General features: G+C 37.8%; 2 protein-coding genes across 14 annotated transcripts in view; both read left to right on the forward strand.

Moving 5' to 3' along the window:
- The window catches only part of LOC101010062 (membrane-spanning 4-domains subfamily A member 8-like), a 38,200-nt gene extending 23,221 nt beyond the window's left edge, over positions 1–14,979 (forward strand). For all 4 annotated transcript variants that reach the window (XM_021925686.2, XM_021925687.2, XM_021925689.2 and 1 more), the window contains exons 5-7: positions 9,281–9,400; positions 11,744–11,861; positions 14,793–14,979. In XM_021925686.2, coding sequence (XP_021781378.2) covers positions 9,281–9,400; positions 11,744–11,854 — 231 coding nt within the window. In that variant the 3' untranslated portion in view covers positions 11,855–11,861; positions 14,793–14,979. The remainder of the gene's footprint in view (positions 1–9,280; positions 9,401–11,743; positions 11,862–14,792) is intronic.
- Positions 14,980–19,780: 4,801 nt separating this feature from the next.
- LOC101009144 (membrane-spanning 4-domains subfamily A member 8-like) overlaps positions 19,781–20,394 on the forward strand; it is a 60,663-nt gene continuing 60,049 nt past the window's right edge. For all 10 annotated transcript variants that reach the window (XR_001894746.3, XR_004177564.1, XR_001894747.3 and 7 more), the window contains exon 1: positions 19,781–19,892. The gene's annotated coding sequence lies outside the window, so the exon portion shown is untranslated. The remainder of the gene's footprint in view (positions 19,893–20,394) is intronic.

Consider the following 20,394-nt stretch of genomic DNA (forward strand, 5'->3'; position numbering starts at 1 on the left):
AAGATCAAAAGAGGAAATATTCAAAATATAGGAGTTCAAGAAGAAGACGACAAAGACAAATGGCTATAGGAAGATTATTAAAATAACATAAGAAAGCTTTCTAAATCTGGGAAAAGATATAAATATCCAGGTACAGGAAGGACCAAAGGTCTCCAATTAGATCAAATCCAAGCAAGATTACACCAAGATATAATCAAACTGTCAAAAATCAAAGACAAAGAGAGGCTCCTGAAAACAGTAAGAAAAAAGAAGTAACTAATATATAAGAAAGTTTCCGCCAGGCGCGGTGGGTCACGCCTGTAATCCCAGCACTTTGGGAGGCCGAGGCGGGTGGATCACAAGCAGGAGATCGAGATCATCCTGGCTAACACGGTGAAACCCCATCTCTACTAAAAATACAAAAAATTAGCCGGGCACGGTTGCGAACACCTGTAGTCCCAGCTACTCAGGAGGCTGAGGCAGGAGAATGGCGGGAACCCAGGAGGCGGAGCTTGCAGTGAGCCGAAATCGCGCCACTGCCCTCCAGCCAGGGGGACAGAGCGAGACTCTGTCTCAAAAAAAAAAAAAAAAGAAAGTTTCAACAAGGCTGGTAGGAGATTTCTCAGCACAAATGTAACAGGCCTGGACAGAATAGGATGATATAATCAAAGTGGTGAAAGAAAAATACTATCAACAAATGACCCAGGAAAGCTGTTCTTCAAAAATTAAGAATGAAGACTTTCTCAGACAAAAGCTGAGAGAGTATATTATCCTGTAATGGAAGGGTCAAAGCTTACAAAATTTTAGTTAGATAGGAGTAATAAGTTCAAGAGACCTTATGGTGCAACATGATGACTATAGTTAAAAACACCAGATGTAACAGAGGTGTTGAACTTATTACACTGTGACTTCAAAAAACTATGATTAACATGCTGAGAAATCTAATGGAATAAAGTGGGCAACATGCAAAAACAGATAAGTAATGTAATCAGAGAAACAGAAATTCTAAGATGTAATAAAAAGGAAATGCTAGAAATAAAAAACTTTATAACAGAAATGAATAATGCCTTTGATGGGCTCATTAGTAGTCTGGACATGTCTGAGGAAAGAATTAGTGAGTTTAAGGATCAGTAAATATAGAAGCATCCACAACTAAAAAGTAAAGGAAAAAAAAAAACTGAAAAAAAACAGGACAAAAAATCCAAGAACTGTGAGGTAAAGACAAAAGAAGTAACTTGTGCATAATGGAACTGCCAAAAGAAAAACAAGAGGGAGCAGAAGAAATATTTGTAGCAATAATGACTGATAATTAATATCAGACCAAACCACAGATCCAGAAACTTAAAGGACACTAAGCAGAATAAATGCCAAAAATATACACTTAGGAAAATTATACTTAAACCACAGAAAATCAAATATTTTTTTTAAAATCTTGAAAGAAGTTGTATTAGTTTGTTCTCGCACTGCTATATAGAAATACCTGAGACTGGGTATTTATAAAGAAAAGAGATTTAATTGACTCACAGTTCCTCAGGCTGTATAGGAAGCAGGACAGCATCTGCTTGGCTTCTAGGGAGGCCTCAGGAAACTTAAAATCATGGCAGAAGGTGAAAGGGAAACAGGTACATCTTACATGACAGGAGCACGACCAAGGTGGGAGGAGGTGCCACACATTTTTAAACAACCAGATCTCATGATAACTCATTCACTATCATGAGAACAGAGGGGGAAATCCACCCTTTTGATCTAATCACCTCCCACCAGGCCCTACCTCCAACATGAGAGATTATAAATTCAACATGAGATTTGGGCAGTGACACAGATCCAAACCGTATCAGAAGCCAAAAAATAATTACCTATAGAGGATCAAGGATAAGAATTACATAGGACTTCTCCTCATACACCACGCAAGTAAAAAGAGTGGAGTTAAATTTTTAAAGTATTTGGAGAAATGCCAACCTAGAATTCTGCAGTCTGTGAAATTATTCTTCAGAAGTGAAGGAGAAATAAAGATTTGCTCAGACAAGCAAAATTGAAGAAATTTGTTGAGAGTAAATCTGCTTTGCAAGAAATGTTAAAGTTAAAATTTTTCAGGAACCAAAAGAAATGATTTGTCAAACTTAGAACTTAATAAAGAAAAAAAGATAGAGAAAGAAAAAGTGAAGGTAAAAAATTAAAACTTTCATTGTTCTTATATTTAATCTAACAGTTTGTTCAAAATGATGATAGCAGCAATGTATTCAATGATCACACCCTACGAATAGGTATAATGAAAGAAAGCAATGATACAAAAGATGAGAAGAAGGAATTAGAACTACTTTGTTAACATAAGATACTTGTACTATCTGTGAAGTAGTATATAGTTATTTGACAAATAGAATTGGATTAGTTGTAAATGTATATTGAAAACACTGTGGTAACCACTTGAAGAAGTTTATTTAAATATTTGATTTGCTAATAAAGAAGAGAAAACAGAATCACATAAAATGTTCATTTAAGCCAAAAAAGGTAGAAGAACAGCATAATCTGAAAAAACAAGCAAGAACAAGGGAAATGAATAAAGACCAGTAATAAATATATGACAGATATTAATCCATCTCTATCAATAATCACTATAAACACCAGTGATCTAAATGCACCTATCAAAAGACAGATTTTTGAAGAGTGGAACAAAAAGCAATATTCAACAATATGTTGTCTAGAGGAAACCTGCTCTAAATATAAAGACACATATAGATTGAAAGTAAAAGGATGGAAAAAGATATCACATGTTAACACTAATTGAAAGAAAGTAAGAGTAACTATATTAACTTCAGACAGAGCAGACGTCAGGGCAAGGAAAATTATCAGGAATAAAGAGAGGCATTACATAATGATAAAGGGGTCAATGTATGTGACCAACAAAAAAGTAATAAAATACATGAGGCAACAGCTGATAGAACTACAAGGAAACATATATGGATCCACTATTAGAGTTGAAGATTTTAACTCCTATAAGCAATAAAGACATTCTGCAAGCAGAAAATCAGTATTACAGAGTTGAACTCAACAACACCATCAGTCACTTGGATATAATTGACATCAATGCAATACTCATACAATAAAAGAACACATTTTTCTCAAGGACACTTATAACAGCCCCTAAGATAGACCATGCTCTGAGTCATAAAATACATGCTAATTGCTAATCAATTTTTTAAAAATAAACATTGTACAATTTATGCTCTCAGATCACACTGTGATGAAAATAGAAGCTACTTTAGAAAGGTAAGAGAAATGCTTTCACTTTGACTATGTCACCTCTCCACGACAATGGCATAGCACCCACCACACAGGAAGAATTTCCTTAGGCCCAGGATTTCTACAAGGGAATGAAAAGGGAGCCCATGGTGGACATCCAGCTTCCCCAGCATTCTTGGGTATTCTGCCAGAGGCCCACTTCTGTCTTGCCAAATGGGGAACATTGGAAGTATCACCAGGGATAGACTATGTGGTGTCAGCTAGAAATAGAAAGGTGGGGCCCACAGCAACCAGCACGTGAATCTTGGCTGCGGCTCTGTATTCTAGTCAGCAGAGGCACCCAACCAGAGAGATTAACCAAAAGCATCTCTCTGCAGGAAGCACAGTTGAGAGATTTGCCAGGCTTAAGCCTTTATCTAGCTTTGACACCTAGCATCAGAGCTCTGCATAAGGCTCTCCCAGGCTGAGAAGCAAGTCTGCATTTGGACATTGCTACAGAGTGTACCTTCTGGCCCAGCTCAACATGATTAGCTAAGCAGTAACCTAGCCTCAGAGACCTGCATAAGGTTGCATCAGGCTGGGAGGCAAGCCAGTATATGAGCATATCTATGAAGCAGAGCATCTGGCTCTGCCTGACGCTAGCAGTTGAGCAGAGGCCCCGTCAATCTTCAGAGCCCAGTCAGAGGTTCTATCCAGACCCCGGCAGGGAGGAAATCCTCTGACTACACATACCTGTGGAATATAGTCTCTGACCGTGACCATTTCAAATAACATTTTCATAATTGAATTTATAGAAGGAAAAGACAGAAAGGAAGAGCAAGCATATTTAAGAAAATAATGGCTGAAAATGTTTCAAATCTGGAAAAAGATGGCAACATACAGATACAGGAAGCTCAGAAGTCTTCAATCAAATTAAACCCAAAGAAGGGTTAACCAAGACGTATCATGTTCAAACTATCAAAAATCAAAGACAAAGAATTCTCAAAGTAGCAAGAGATAAGAAACATATCATATTCGAGAGGGTTCCAATACAGCTATCAGCAGACTTCTCAGCAGATATCATGCGGGCCAGGAGAGAGTAGAATAATGTACTCAAAGTGCTGTAAACAACAACAACAACAAAAGATCAACCAAGAATATTTTACCTTGCAAAGCTATTCTTTTTATTATTATTTTTTCTTGACACAAAGTCTTGCTCTTGTCACCCAGGCTGGAGTGCAATGGTGTGATCTCGGCTCACTGCAACCTCCACCTCCCGGGTTCAAGCGATTTTCCTGCCTCAGCCTCCTGAGTAGCTGGGATTACAGGCACCTGCCATCACGCCTGGTCAATTTTTGTATTTTCAGTAGAGACAGGTTTCACCGTGTTGGCCAGTCTGGTCTCAAACTCCTGATCTCAGGCGATCCACCCGCCTCAGCCTCCCAAAGTGCTGAGATTACAGGCGTGAGCCACTGTGCCCGGCCCTTGCAAAGCTATTCTAAGGAAATATGGGAAAAATTAAAACTTTCCCAGACAAAAAAAAAAGCTAAGGGGTCTCATCATCACTACACCTGCCTTACAGGAATCATGAAAGGGAGCTATTTAAGCTGAAACCAAAAAAACAATGACACAAATTAACAACATAAAACATATAAAAGTATAAAACTTGGTGATATAAATAATACATAGTCATATTCAGAATATTCTAGTACTATAATGGTAGTACATAAAGCAATTTTATCTCTAATATAAGTGTTAGAAGAAAAACACCTATAACTACAATAAACTAAGGGATACAAACTACAAAAGATACACATTTTGACATCGAAATAACAAATAGGGGAAAAAGTAAAATGCAGACATTTTGTATTGAAAGTTAAGTTGTTATCAGCTTTCAAAGCCTGGTACAACTACAAAATATTTTATTTGTGCCTCGTGGTAACCACAATACAAAAACTTATAATAGTTGCACAAAATATAAAAACTAAGGAATCAAATCATACCACCACAGAAAATCATCAAATCACAAAAAACGTTAAGAGAGGAGGAAAGAAATAAAGGATGGTTTAAAAAGAAAATAAACCACAAAACAGCAATAAGAGTTCTTATATGTTAATAATTACCTGGAATGTAAATTGACTACATTCTCCAATAAAAAAATAAAGTAACTAAATGGACTGCAAAACAAAATGCAACTATTTGCTGCCTACAAGACACTCGCTTCACCTTTAAGGACACATATAGACTGAAAGTAAAGGAGTGAAGAAAGATATTTCCTGAAAATAGAAGCCCAAAAGAGAAGAAATAGCATACTTAACACCAAATGTTAACAGGTATGTGGAGAAAATAAGCCCTTCATATTGTCATTAGAAGTGTAAAATGACACCATGACCTTGTAAAAATATGTGGTCATTCATTCAAAATTTAAATATAGGCTGAGGCATGAGAATTGCTTGAACCTGGGAGGTGGAGGTTGCAGTGAGCCGAGATCCCACTACTGCACTCCAGCCTGGGCGACAGAGTGAGACTCTGTCTCAAAAAAAAAAAAGATTATATGGTCTCTATTTTCAAAATTATTAAAAAGCAAACAAAACAAAACTTCATAGTAGATGGCAGGGTCATAGAGGGTAGCTTATCCCATGCCTCACACTCTTTTACTGCATCTGGCTCTCACATAGTGCCTCTTCATGCTCTTCTTTCTTAATTTTTAATAGCTTTATTGAGGCATAATTGACATACAATAAACAATAAACTGTATGTATTTAAAGTACACAATTTGGTAAGCCATTAATACAATAAGATAGTGCATATGTCACCCCCAACCGTTTTCACATGCCCCTTTGTCATCCCTCTTGCTTTTCCCTCCTCAAAACCCTCCTTCCCCCAGGCATCTACTGATCTACTTGTTATCACTACAGATTAATTTGCATTCTCTAGAGTTTTATACACATGGAATAATACAGTATATATGCTTTCTTGTTTGACTTATTTCATTCAGCATAATTATCCTGAGATTCATCCATGTATATAAGTTATCAATCCCTTTTTTATTTCTAAATCATATTCAATTTTATGGATATATCACAATTCATTTATCCATTCACCTACTGATGGAACTTGCATTGTTTCCAGTTTTGAGCTTTTACAAATAAAGCTACTATGAACATTTACATATAAGTCTTCGTACAGACATATGCCTTCATTTCTCTTTAGTAAATACGTGAATCGTAGGGTATATGCATGTTTCACTTTTCAAGAAACTGCTAACCTGTTTTCCAAAGTGGTTGTAGCATATTACATTTCCACCCACAGGCTAAGTATTCCAGTTCCTCCATACTTTCACTCTCTTCTTACAGTGCACTTACTGTATATCTTTCTGTATTAATGATTTATCAAATTGTATACTTTAAATATGTCCAATACCATCCCAACGGAGGGCAGGAATCAAAACAAGTGTTTCTGCTTGTTTTATTCAGATAAGTTTTTCCCAGAAAAACTTCACGCTCCAGAGAAGAACACCTGCTCCACAGGGCCTTACTGATGCATTTCCTCAACAAGGTGGCTCTTTTCTAAATAAAAACAGATTATTTTGACATAACTATTGCCTGTATAGTTGAGAAAATGAAATATTTACCAAATATACTTCATTTTAAAGACTGGATTATGTCAACATACCAAAATGTACTAAGCAATACAGTTGTATGTTTAGGTTATAAAATGAAATAATAAACATTTTATTTTCATTTGTCTTTCTTTAAGGGAGATTTGCTCCAAAAGAATAAATTAGTTGAGATCACTATACAACATACAACAGCAACTTCGATAAACACATCCTTTATCCAGTGAAATTGGTTTCAGAATTCAGTAGTTTAAGCTTTAGTAATTATTACCTAATTCATATTAGATAGAAGGAAATATACATATCTTTTTAAATTTAACTTTTATTTTAAGTTCCGGGGTACATGTGCAGGTTTGTTATATAGGTAAACCTGTGTCATGGGGGTTTGTTTTACAGATTATTTCGTCACCCAGGTATTAAGCCTAGTACCCATTAGTTATTTTTTCTCATCCTCTCCCTTCTCTCACCCTCACCCTCCAATAGGCTCCAGTGTGTTGTTTCCCTCTATGTGTTCATGTGTTCTCATCATTTAGCTCCCATTTACAAGTGAGAACGGCAGTATTTGGTTTTCTGTTCCTGCATTAGTTTGCTAAGGATGATGGCCTCCAGCTCCTTCCATGTTCCTGCAAAGAAAATGATCTCTTTTTTTATGGCTGCATAGTATTCCATGGTGTATATGTACCACATTTTATTTATCCAGTCTACCATTGATGGGCATTTAGGTGGATTCCATGTCTTTGTTATTGTGAATCATGCTGCAGTGAACATCTACATGCATGTGTCTTTATGACAGAATGATTTATATTCCCTTGGATATATTTCCAATAATGGGACTGCTGGGTCAAATTGTAGTTTATTTTTATGTCTTTGAGGAATCACCACACTGTCTTCCACACTAATTGAACTGATGTACACTCCCACCCACAGTGTATAAGTGTTACTTTTTCTCTAAAACCTTATCAGCATCTGTCATTTTTTGACTTCTTTTTTTTTTTTTTTTTTGAGACGGAGTCTCGGTCTGTCACCCAGGCTGGAGTACAGTGGCCGGATCTCAGCTCACTGCAAGCTCTGCCTCCCGGGTTTACGCCATTCTCCTGCCTCAGTCTCCCGGGTAGCTGGGACTACAGGCGCCCGCCACCACGCCCGGCTAATTTTTTGTATTTTTAGTAGAGACGGGGTTTCACCGTGTTAGCCCAGATGGTCTTGATCTCCTGACCTCGTGATCCTCCCGTCTCGGCCTCCCAAAGTGCTGGGATTACAGGCTTGAGCCACCGCGCCCGGCCTTGACTTCTTAGTAATAGCCATTCTAACTGGTGTGAGATGGTATCTCGTGTTTGATTTGCATTTCTCTAATGATCAGTGATGTTGAGTTTTTTATCATATGCTGGTTGGCCACATGTATGTCTTCTTTTGAAAAATGTCTGTTCCTGTCCTTTGTCTGCTTTTTAATGGGGATGTTTGGTTTTATCTTTGTAAATTTGTTTACGTTTCTTACAGATGCTGGATATTAGACCTTTGTCAGATGCATAGTTTGCAAAAATTTTCTCTCATTCTGTAGGTTGTCTGTTCATTCTGTTGATTGTTTCTTTTGCTGTGCACAGAAGTTGCTTGGTTTAATTAGATCCCATTTTTCAATTTTTGTTTTTGTTGCAATTGCTTTTGGTGTCTTTGTCATGAAATCTTTGCTGATTTCTATATCCAGAATGGTATTATCTAGTTTGTACAGGAGAGATACAGATATAGATATAGATATAGATATAGATATTCAAATGTAGACAAAGAAATAAATATAATCAATAAGGATCTTCTTAGTATCATGTCACCTCTCAGATCCTATACATGGACAAAGTGCAATTATGCAGCAACGTTATACATATGCATGCCATTCTCTACCATCTTTAAGATAAAATCCTAAATATCTAGCTAGATAGCACCAATCTTTCCAACAAAATTTTCTACAGTTCTCCTTCTTCCACTCCAAAATGAACCATAACGAACTCCTGAAATGTTAGGTCTCTGATATTCTGAAACTGTATGGCACTATGAATTTGCCTACATTATTAACAATTTTTTTACATTCTATTCACATTTAACATGCACTTGTTTGTCTTCCTCAGTAGTCTGAAAATTCCTTGAGTGCAGAGACCATTTCTTTTCTGTCTTTTTATCTACTAATGCAGAGCATAGATTACGGAGTATAGAATAGGTATTCAATAAATTGTCAGTGAAGAAATAAACTTGTTTATTATATCAAAAATTGTATCATCTCCAGAATGGTTTATTCCTATTGGGATCCTGACACATCTGCATTTCTGACCGTCTTTGTAATGATCCTACACTGCTGAAAAGATCAGCATTTATATAAACCTTTTACTTTTAAAAAAATCTTTTACTTTAATATACTTGTCAATGATGCATATGGATAATTGCCAATGACCAAATGATTATTTTTCTCTATTGCAGGTGTCTTACGCTTTAGTAGTAAACATCATAAGTGCCTGTATTTCAGTGATTGGTCTGCTTTTACTATCAATTGAGTTTATAAAATATAGTAAAAGTTCAAAAAATCCTCTTTGGCCACAAGTAAGTACCAGGTGTCTGTGAGAATCTCGTCACAATTTTAGAATTATTGTTAAATATTTACTAAGTGATCAGAGCACTTAAGTACAATGCAAGTCATGGAGGTAACCCTCACCATTAGTTTACCTCATGGTATATGCATCTATTAAAAACGTGACTCAAACTACGAGTTATATTTCTAAACCCAAGACCACCCAAAACCTCAAGTAAACAAATGAAAGGTATTATAAATATTAATAGATGCCTTTTGAGTGACTAAGCATTATATTCCATTCTGGACCCACCTGATAGCCATGATATTTTTATGATGGGCAGCCCAGTTCATTCCAGGTTCCTGCATCTCTGAGGTCAGTTCTCCCAGGCCTTAAAAGATCAAGTTTGTTATAGCAAGACTTGGTCTTCCAAGAAGGAACGGGCATATTCATGTACCTGTGATACCCAGGGGTTTATGTTCAATGTCAGGGCTGTAGTTTATAAAAAGAATAAAGCTGAACTCTGTACACGTATGTAATTTTGAATGCATGAGTACTCAGTTCTATATCGTTCACGATTATGTGGACATTTTTGCACTGCCTGCTTGGAGTCTGTCAGTTGTTTAGCAGGTCTGTGGGAGTCTAAGTGTGTTCACATTTGCATTTCAGTATCTGTGTATATCTATGTTCCCATTCATGTGGAACTGTGGACATATGTGCATTTATCTGTACACGTTTGTTGGTGTATAGAGAAGGGGCTAGGAGGGCAAGAAGGTGGAAGTCAGTGCTAAGCAAGTTGTATAGAAATTGAAGCGTAAGGGCCAAAGTCTTCTCTAGGATTTCTGTCCTTCTGCTCTATCCCATCTGTCCAGGGCTTGATGATGGGCAAAACAGAGGGGACTTTTACCAATACTTAGAAATCAACTTTTCTGAATTGAACCCATTAGATATTGCCTATATTTAAATTCCTAACTCATTAAGTAAACTCTCCTTACTTCAACATCCAAAACTCTTGGTTAATTATCTAGTTGCAAAGAATACACCAGTTTGCATTTTGCTGGATTTTTCTTATTTCTATGTAGCTTTGAAAGTGATTTTACCGTGAGTACAACTGTAAACCTCCTTAGGGGACCATTTATGTCTCTGATTCAATAAAGAAATGAGTTTAGAAATTTTAAACTACTTGCTCAGAGTCACATGGCTAGTCACTTACAGATCATTTTTTCTAATGCAGAATGGTTTTAAATTCTAAATTATCTTACCCCACAGAATTGAGCTTTTACAAAAATCAATTCAGTGGCACATCAAAGAATCATTTTGCTGCTACAGAGAATGTTAATATTTTATGACACATACCCTGATGGATACCTTAAAGTGGTATCTTAAATAAATAGAAACATAAAGATGTTGCTTAAGATTATATTTGTATAACAAGAATGTCTCATTTTATTGGATTGATCTTTAATTATGATCTTAACTCTTTCATTTCTCTAATTTATCTCTTAAACTATCAATATTCATATTAGTAGGAAATCCAGAATCTTCCTTCTGAGGTCCCCTCCCTGTTGACCCTCTCAAGTTACTCAAAACCATTGGGATCCAAAGGTTCAATATTGACTCCAAACCCTTAGTTAACAGAGTCATGGAGTATCTCATCAGTCCACCAGCGTGCCCTTAATTTCCACTGCCATGGTTCATTCACTACTAAATGATGTCATTATTTAACACTGATCTGAGTAGCCCGTGGTGACCTTGTCATAAAAGTGCATTGAGTACTGAAGAGGCTTGGGCTTCCAATATTACAGATTCTGTATTATTGTTTCCAACCCAGCTATCCTGTCAGGATATGGATCTATTGGGGCTTATAGACAGAGGCACAATCCCAGGAGGAAATTCCTACCCCCAGGCCACATAAGCCCTTGTGTTGAGTCCAGGTTACAAGTCCAAACATTCTTTTCTTTCATTGTTTCTCTTTAGCATCCTTTCCTTTCAACAGGGCAGATTTGTATATGTTTCTCTATTAAATAAGTTCTACAACACTAAACCTCAAGGGTGTCACAATTCCATCTTCCCCAGAGATTTATTGGCCTCAGTGAAAATTTCCTGTCATTATCCACAACAATAAACAAGAAAACACAATCAATGATTCTCATCATCCACTTGGGAGAAATGTATCAGTTTGTCATCATCCTCAATAATTATCAGTTGTAATTACGATTAAAAAATATTTAAAATTCTCTTGTTGAGGGTGCAGGATATGGTGGGTCATTTTTCTCTTCTGTTTTTCTTCTTCAATTTTAAGATACCTTTATCAATTCTAAAGCACTCACATAGAAAGATCTGTAAGGAATGTACATTTTCTTTTTGGATACAGAAAACTGGTAAACTCCTTTCGGAATATCTGTTCATATTAACCATCTTGGAGTTGTCTGTCGCAAGTATAGTCATCCACTGGGCATTCCAAGCAAAATATACAGGAAGATAAAGATGCAGTAAGTATCCCATTTCTCCCTTAGTAAATCAGAGGATATTGTCTTCTGTTATGAACACTATTTGAATAACTAAGGTTTTGATATGAATTAAGTATAAATAATGCCACCACTAAGCTCTGATTGTAGATAACTGAGAACACTCGGCACTAACTGTCGTGCATGGGTCCCTCCACAGCTGAATAATCTTCCCTTTTATAAAAGTGTTTTGCATTACAGGATACTTTTATGTCCACGCCATATGAGAGAGTAAGGTAGAAGACATGTGATTTTCTGGCTCAGGTCTGTTTAATTCAACAGATATTACCCTGGAAACAAAAAGCTTTGTAGAAGTTGTTACCAGGCACGGGGATATGGGACTACTGAAGTCTGAAGCCTTTGTTTCTCAAAATTTGGGAGAACAAGTCGACTATCTAAGTGTAGAAATTTAGTGTCTTCAGAAACCAAGATGTGGGAGTAATGGAGAAGTTGAAAAAGATGGTAAAAATCTTTTTTCAATAAAGCTATTTTCCTACTTTCTCCATTCCAACTACTTCATGTCTAAAGGAAAACTTAACCTCCATTTGACCTCAATCTCATTAAATCAGAGAACTTCAGTGAAAGATATTCCCACCCTTTTTCCCCAGTACCCAATCAACAGGCTGAGGCTTAGGGATCTGTGAGATCATAGAAACAACTGAGAAGGAGACCAAAGTTAACACAAAGAAGAAAATGAGTTGTCCATATATCCTAGACCACATGTGTAGAAAGGTTTAGGAAATTTAAGCTTCCTCCCCATTTTACCACTTTCTAATCTCATCTGTTTGACCCTTTGACCTGCCTTCTTACCTAGGTCTTAATCTCTTCAGGTTGCTATTCTGTGCCTTGACTTTTCCAACTGTACCTCTATAGCTTTTGTATAGGCAACACCGTATATACCTACAGCTTGGTAGATGTATACCATCTATAAATTGATAATAATCCAAATGTTGAATCTCCACCCTAGACCTTTCTACTGAGCTCTAGGCTCATATTGCCAACTTCAAATGATTCCAAAGGACCTCAAATAAAACACATCTAAAACTGAACTAATCATCTCACCCACAAAGTGATTACCTTGTCTTTTCCATTTGAGAGCACCACTATCTACTTGGCTGTCCTGGCCAGGGAGCTGAGAAATACTCTCAAATTGAAACTAGCTGATAATCCTTTTTATATGATCCCTTAAATGTACTTCAGTTCTGTCCTCTGTTTCTTCATCTCCCCAAATGAAAGTTTAAACAGACAGCACTCACCACATGAAAGCCTGATATTCTAGCACAACATTCATTTCTGCAATAAATTAGCCCAATCTACCTTCTTGACTTCATTTCCTACCACTCACTCCCATAAACGCTGTGCTCCAGCCTCACCAATTTACTTATCATTCTATATAGATGCCTTGTTAAGTTTACCATCTTAATTTACAAATAGCTTTGTTTAGGAATCTCTATTTTGAATTAACTTGATAAAATGAATTAGGAGGGAGAGGAATTTATCATATAGATTTCTTTTCTCGTATTTCCCACTTTCTCTTGACACTCAGAGGCTACATCTTCATTTGTACTGCAAAAGTCATTTGCTTTTCAAAACATGTGAATTAGCTATAATTCCAGATGAATTAGGGTATTGAAAACCTGTTATCTGGATCACTGATTGCCTTTCAATGAATTTTCTTTAAGTAAGGTATTAAAATGGGGAGCTGAAGTTCCATCTAAAGGTATTCAAACTCAAAATCTCAAAAAAATATGGCTCTACCTAAAAGCAAAGTAAACAAAAACACCCCCCCCCCCCCACACACACACACACACACAGGTCTTATTCTTTTTTTTTTTTTTTTTTTTTTTTTTTTTTGAGACAGAGTCTCGCTCTGTTGCCCAGGCTGGAGCGCAGTGGCCGGATCTCAGCTCACTGCAAGCTCTGCCTCCCGGGTTCACGCCATTCTCCTGCCTCAGCCTCCCGAGTAGCTGGGACTACAGGCGCCCGCCACCTCGCCCGGCTAGTTTTTGTATTTTTTTTAGTAGAGACGGGGTTTCACCGTGTTAGCCAGGATGGTCTCGATCTCCTAACCTTGTGACCCACCCGTCTCGGCCTCCCAAAGTGCTGGGATTACAGGCTTGAGCCACCGCGCCCGGCCACAGGTCTTATTCTTAATTCTTCTCTGAATAAAGTGAAAAGAGAGCAAACATGGATTGGGTATATAAGAACATATAGATTTCTACTATAACCAAATAGAATTTAAACTGATAGGTATTCAATGCTATACTTAATAATGCAATCAAGTTTGAGTAGAAAACAGTATGTCCTTTATGATGAGTCATTGTCTTGGGGACTGTCTTGCCATATGGCATTGTCTTTGGCTTTCAATCTATAGAAACAAAAGGGAAGGGAGGATGGAAACCAGGGAGAAAGGGAGAGAGGACAAAGAAAGAAACTAAAAAGTATCAAAAGCACGTGGTTTAATTTAAAAATCTCGCCTGGTGGGGTGGTTCACACCCATAATTCCAGCACTTTGAGAGGCTAAGGCAGGGGAATTGCTTGAGCTCAGGATTTTGAGACCAGCCTGGGCAACACAGTGAGACCCCATTTCAAATAAAATAAAATAAAATAAAATAGAAAAAATTACCCAGGAGTGGTGGCACATACCTGCAGTCCTATAGCTAGTTCGGAGGGGAAGGTGGAAGGAGGGCTTGAGCCCAGGAATTCAGGGTTACAGTGAGCGATGATAGTGCCACTGCACTCCAGGCTGGGTGACAGATAGAGACGTCATCTCTAAAAAATAAATAAATAAAATAAAAATCTCAATGATGAGAATACTTCTATTAGAATTATTTCCAAAATTCTACCCCAGATTTTATAGTTCTTTATTTTAGAGTGTATTAGTGATCAATGTACTGATATCTAACTTAACCTCAGGTTCATGGCAGAAGGAGATCCTTTTTCTACATATTAAAGAAACCATCGGTGAGCTCAGTCAAGGACGAAAGTTTAGTGACAAATGAAGAACTTCATTCTGTTCAAGAGGCTTCTTGGAAAATGTAATTTCATTAAATCCATCTCAGTATTCTCTTTCCCCTATTTCGTTAATAAAAATTAAAATTGATGAATGTGGTTATTTTTGTCTATGTGGGGGAACTGTGCATGAATTTATCTCAGTTTGAATATGGTCAGCCTGAATTAAGAGATTCTTCCATGTAAGAGAAATTCTATGAATGGGCACTTGTTTCTAGAGTAGAATCTATACCTAAAATTGATAATGATGTAATAAATGCTAACTCGAGAAAATTATTTCATTGTGAGAAGGAGACTTCACATAAATGACAAATAATCCCATTACTTGTGAAGGCTTCTTTGCTGATTAGCTCTAAATACTACTTCTAATTATTTCTTTCTCACTGGATATTATTAAAACAGGCATAGCTCACATATAGTGAAGAAGGTATATTACAATTAGCCATATCTTTATGTTATTGAGACTACATGAATTAATAGCTACTGGATTTATTTTGTCTAGAAAGTCCAGCTCCCAAAACGTTATGTATTTTTGCCTATAATTTTACACTGTGGCTTATCACACTCAAATTTTAAGTAAATTATCTTAGAAATGTTTTGTTGTGTCTATAAGGATGCTTCCTACTTTTAAAATTTTCTTTGATGTCCGTACTCCACTCCCCCTTCCCTCCCTCCATGAGCAATTGTTCCACTTTATAAAACATGGATATTTTATTTGTCAGTATCTCCCCAAAAATGTATGCCATTCTATTGTGGGAATGTATTTGGAATCCATGAAGATCATACACACTGATAAATTACATGCACAAATTTTGCTCCTCCCAACAGTAAGTTTTAAAGATCTATCCATGTTGCTATCAGTACCTCTATCAGTTGATTTTAAATGCTGCCTAAAAGTCTGTGCCATGCACCCAGCACATTTATACATTTGCTGTCCCAGGAATGGGCAACTGGGTCCCCCTATCTTGCCCCTTAAGTAATTTGCGGGGATATAAATTCAAGATTAGAGTATCTGTGTTATTTATGTATATGCCATTTGTTTATGAAATGCAAAAATTCCCACCATTTAGAACTGTCTTCTGTTGCAGGTCCTTTATTATTGTGTACTTTTTCTTCAGTCTAGTCTGCATACTTTTGGTCTCTCCGGAATTCACAGATTCTGGCTCACCAAGAGAGTTGCTTCTTATTTTTCAGTGTGGCAATGGAATTTTTTTTTGTAGGGGTGCTCCTTGGAATTGGAGTTCATATGAAGCATAAGTAGCATCTGTTTGGTCCACCTTCATGAACTAGAAACCACAACTGTGAGAGAGACTTGTATAAATGTATGGGTTGAGAAGAAATACGAAGCAGGGAGTAATATTTGAATATACTGGGGAGAAAGAGATAATTGATGGATTAAGGTTTATAAGCCCTTTGAAGGAAATGAGATTAGTAGCACAGGAACAGATTACACTTTAGAACCCAGGAAAGATACCTAATTCTGATCAAGTAAGAAAATAGTGAATCAATAGCTTTAATGTAAATGTTTTTTATCCATTCCTCCATATGAGGAGGATAAGAAAGAACATGAGAGCCTTTGTCTTTCCTTTGAAAATATTGACAAGGAAGTCATTTAGGAGTGAGGGGTGGTAATGAATAAAGTCCTTGTTTGCATTAAGAGTTGCCAGGAATCAGAGGAAAAATTGGCCAAATTATACTCAACGATTTAATTAGAAGCACAGATGAAGACACTGGACTTTCAAATGACATCTTTGTTGGGTGTCTATCCATGCCATTGTGAGTTTCCCTAAAATATCCTACACAGAAAAGGTAGCATTACAAGGTGGTAAACTTGCATTTGTGGGGTTTAATAAGAAGATAATTAGTTGGATCTGTGGGATCCAGGCTGAATGAGGAAGGATATGATGCCAGAAATTTTGAAAGAAATGTAGAGATCGGGGGCCAATAATCTGAAAAGGGGCTACTAACACGTAAGATGCCGTTGTGCAAACTAGACAGGAGTACCCTGTTCAAAAGGACAGACTGCTCAATAACAGCTCCTCTGGGAAAATGAAATAGACGATGAGTCCCCTCTGAACAGTACAATTAGAAATTGAGGCTCCTTCCTCCTAACTGATCAACCCAGCACCAAGGAAGTCTGCCTGCAAGTGGAGATCAGGTGCCATTGCAGCGCCAATCTTTAACTCCATTCACATGCATCCTTGAACAAGGTCCCAGCTTTAGAGCCTGAGCTAGTTTAACACAAAGAATAGCTCTAGATAGGGATGCCATGTCAGATCTGAAAGATATTTGTTTTTTATCACAGAGCAGGATATCACCATTGAGATACTGGAAAGAATGAGCTGTTAATGTAAATACAGGGTAGCTCCTCCATTCATCCATACATTCATCATAAACTACTTTTTGACAATCTACTTTGCACCAGGCATAATGCTTGCTTCTGGGAACAGATTTAAACAAAAGAGACAAGATCCTGCCTTCAGGGAGCTTATATTCTAGGGAAAGGAAGTCAGTGACACTATATGGATCACGCACTGGTCAACAAAGCAAATACATAAAAATTGAAAAGGCCAATCTCTCCCTCCCCCATAAAAAAAGAAAAAGAATCATAGTCACCCTTGTAGGGTGTTCATTATTTCAAAATTTCATAAGTAAAGAGATAAAACATACATCTTGCCTTTCATTTTTATAACAGTTTCATTGAGATATAATTCAAATATTATAAAATTTGCCCATTTAAAGTGTATAGTTTAGTGGCTTTTAGTATATTCACAGAGTTGTGTAAATAACACCACCTAATTTTGGACCCAAACCCATTAAGAGTAATTCTTATTCTCCACCACTTACCTCAGTGTTAGCAAACCACTGGTCTACTTTTTGTCTCTGTGGATTTGCCTACTGGGGCTATTTTATATGAATGTCTTTTGTGACTTGCTTCTTTCACTTACCATAATGATTTCAAGGCTTACTCATGCTGTAGCATAAACTAGAACTTTGTTGTGTTTCATTGTCAAATAATACATTATATGGATATACCAAATATTATTTGTTCATTCATTAGTTGATAGGGATTTGGGTTGTTTTCACTTTTGGCTATTAGGAATATATAGGAATGCTCCTATGAACATTTGTGTGCAAGTTTTTTTATAATGAGGACTTTCCTGACTCCCCTCATTTCCATTTCCATTGACCCCACCTCCCTTTCATACTTTATCATTCTCCTTAGCTCTCATTATTCTTAACATGCTATAAATTTTCCTTATGAATCTTATTTATTATTAGCTTCCTTATTCTTATTAGAATCTCATCTGTTTTATTCACTACTGTATCCCCAGCCTTGTGAACAATGCCTAGCACATACTGGCACCAAGTGGAAATTTGCTGAATTAATTTATCATAAAAACGCCAAACATAAAAGAGTTCAACAAACATGACTGTCATCTATTACTCATAATTAGCCAGCGATGCTAACACTTTAATAAGTTAGACAAAACCTTGCAATCATTCATCTGTTCCTACTATGTGTTGAGGATAGTTGTTAAACACTGAGAATACAACTTAAACTGTCAGGTTCGGCTTGAAGGACATATATGCACCCTGCTTATCGCAGTGGAATATGTTTGTAAAACATCTTTGGTTTTCAAAGTTCTGCAGCATGAGCATATGAGGTACCGGAGCGGGTATCATCTCCACTTTACCAAAGAATAAGCTGAGGACCGAAGGAGTTAAGTGCAGTGCTGTATCCACCACATTTTGCAGAGGACTCTTAGCGGCAAGGAGCTTCTTTTTTTTTTTTTTTTTTTTTTTAATTTATTTATTATTATTATACTGTAAGTTGTAGGGTACATGTGCATAACGTGCAGGTCTGTTACATATGTATACCTGTGCCTTGTTGGTGTGCTGCACCCATCAACTCGTCATTTACATCAGGTATAACTCCCAATGCAATCCCTCCCCCCTCCCCCCTCCCCGTGATAGGCCCCGGTGTGTGATGTTCCCCTTCCCGAGTCCAAGTGATCTCATTGTTCAGTTCCCACCTATGAGTGAGAACATGCGGTGTTTGGTTTTCTGTTCTTGTGATAGTTTGCTAAGAATGATGGATTCCAGCTGCATCCATGTCCCTACAAAGGACACAAACTCATCCTTTTTTATGGCTGCATAGTATTCCATGGTGTATATGTGCCACATTTTCTTAATCCAATCTGTCACTGATGGACATTTGGGTTGATTCCAAGTCTTTGCTATTGTGAATAGTGCTGCAATAAACATACGTGTGCATGTGTCTTTAGAGCAGCATAATTTATAATCCTTTGGGTATATACCCAGTAATGGGATGGCTGGGTCATATGGTACATCTAGTTCTAGATCCTTGAGGAATCGCCATACTGTTTTCCATAAACACATGAAAAAATGCTCATCATCACTGGCCATCAGAGAAATGCAAATCAAAACCACAATGAGATACCATCTCACACCAGTTAGAATGGCGATCATTAAAAAGTCAGGAAACAACAGGTGCTGGAGAGGATGTGGAGAAATAGGAACACTTTTACACTGTTGGTGGGATTGTAAACTAGTTCAACCATTATGGAAAGCGGCAAGGAGCTTCTGACAATGTTGCTGCTTCTAAGTGGGGTTGTCTCTGGGGTTAGCAGTGAGGCCCCCACGTGATCAGCCCGCCAACACATCAAGCACAGCCTCTTCCCCCTGGGCGTGCCAGGCCCAAGGACAGAGGATAAAGCCCACACAGCCAGGAGAGGGCGGCATCGTCGTCAGCCCCTACCCCACCCTCGTCTTGGGAACCTGCAGGCTCCGCGGAGCCACGGGAGCCCCACTGCGCCTCAAGTGTCCGCGCGGGTCTCCCGCACAGCCGCGCTCTTGGACGTTAGAACCCCGCGAGGCGAGGTGAGGGGCGCCACCGAGGAAGCACCCACCGGGCTCCCGGGGCTGCCAGGCCCCGCACTGAGGAAGTTGAATGCCAGATCACACTCTCTGGGCCCAGGCGTGAGTGGAGGGATCCCTGGTTGGATTTTCACTGGCGCTGGGAATAAAACTAGCACCTGCTGAGGGTCAGGTGTTCCCCACCACCCCATAGTCATAGTGTTTTCCAAATCACTTCCAGTTGGAAAGAGCCTCAGTTAATACATTGTGGCACTTTTCACGTAGTTCTTTCAATATTTTTTCTTCCAATGTGTGTTTTCAGTAAGTGACCTGGTTGACACACCCAGCATCCTCTCATGTAAAAATAAATTGGCTAATTGACAGGAGGAGAATATGGAGATAGTGTAGTGAACTGGGGATCCCAGGGTCATGGTTGTGGCAAGAATGACTCTTACTTTCCATCTTTTACCGTATTTCTATATCCTTTTTAGCTTAGGAGATGTGCCTTGGGTTTTGCACTAGAGATTATATAAACAGAAACTCATATTTTGGATGATAGGAATGGTGGATTTCCAAGAACAGTGACTCAAGAGTTTCCCTGATTTTGTATTCCCTTTCCCGACTG

Source organism: Papio anubis, chromosome 12 (assembly GCF_008728515.1).
Source record: "Papio anubis isolate 15944 chromosome 12, Panubis1.0, whole genome shotgun sequence".
Classification (NCBI taxonomy): Eukaryota; Metazoa; Chordata; class Mammalia; order Primates; family Cercopithecidae; genus Papio; species Papio anubis.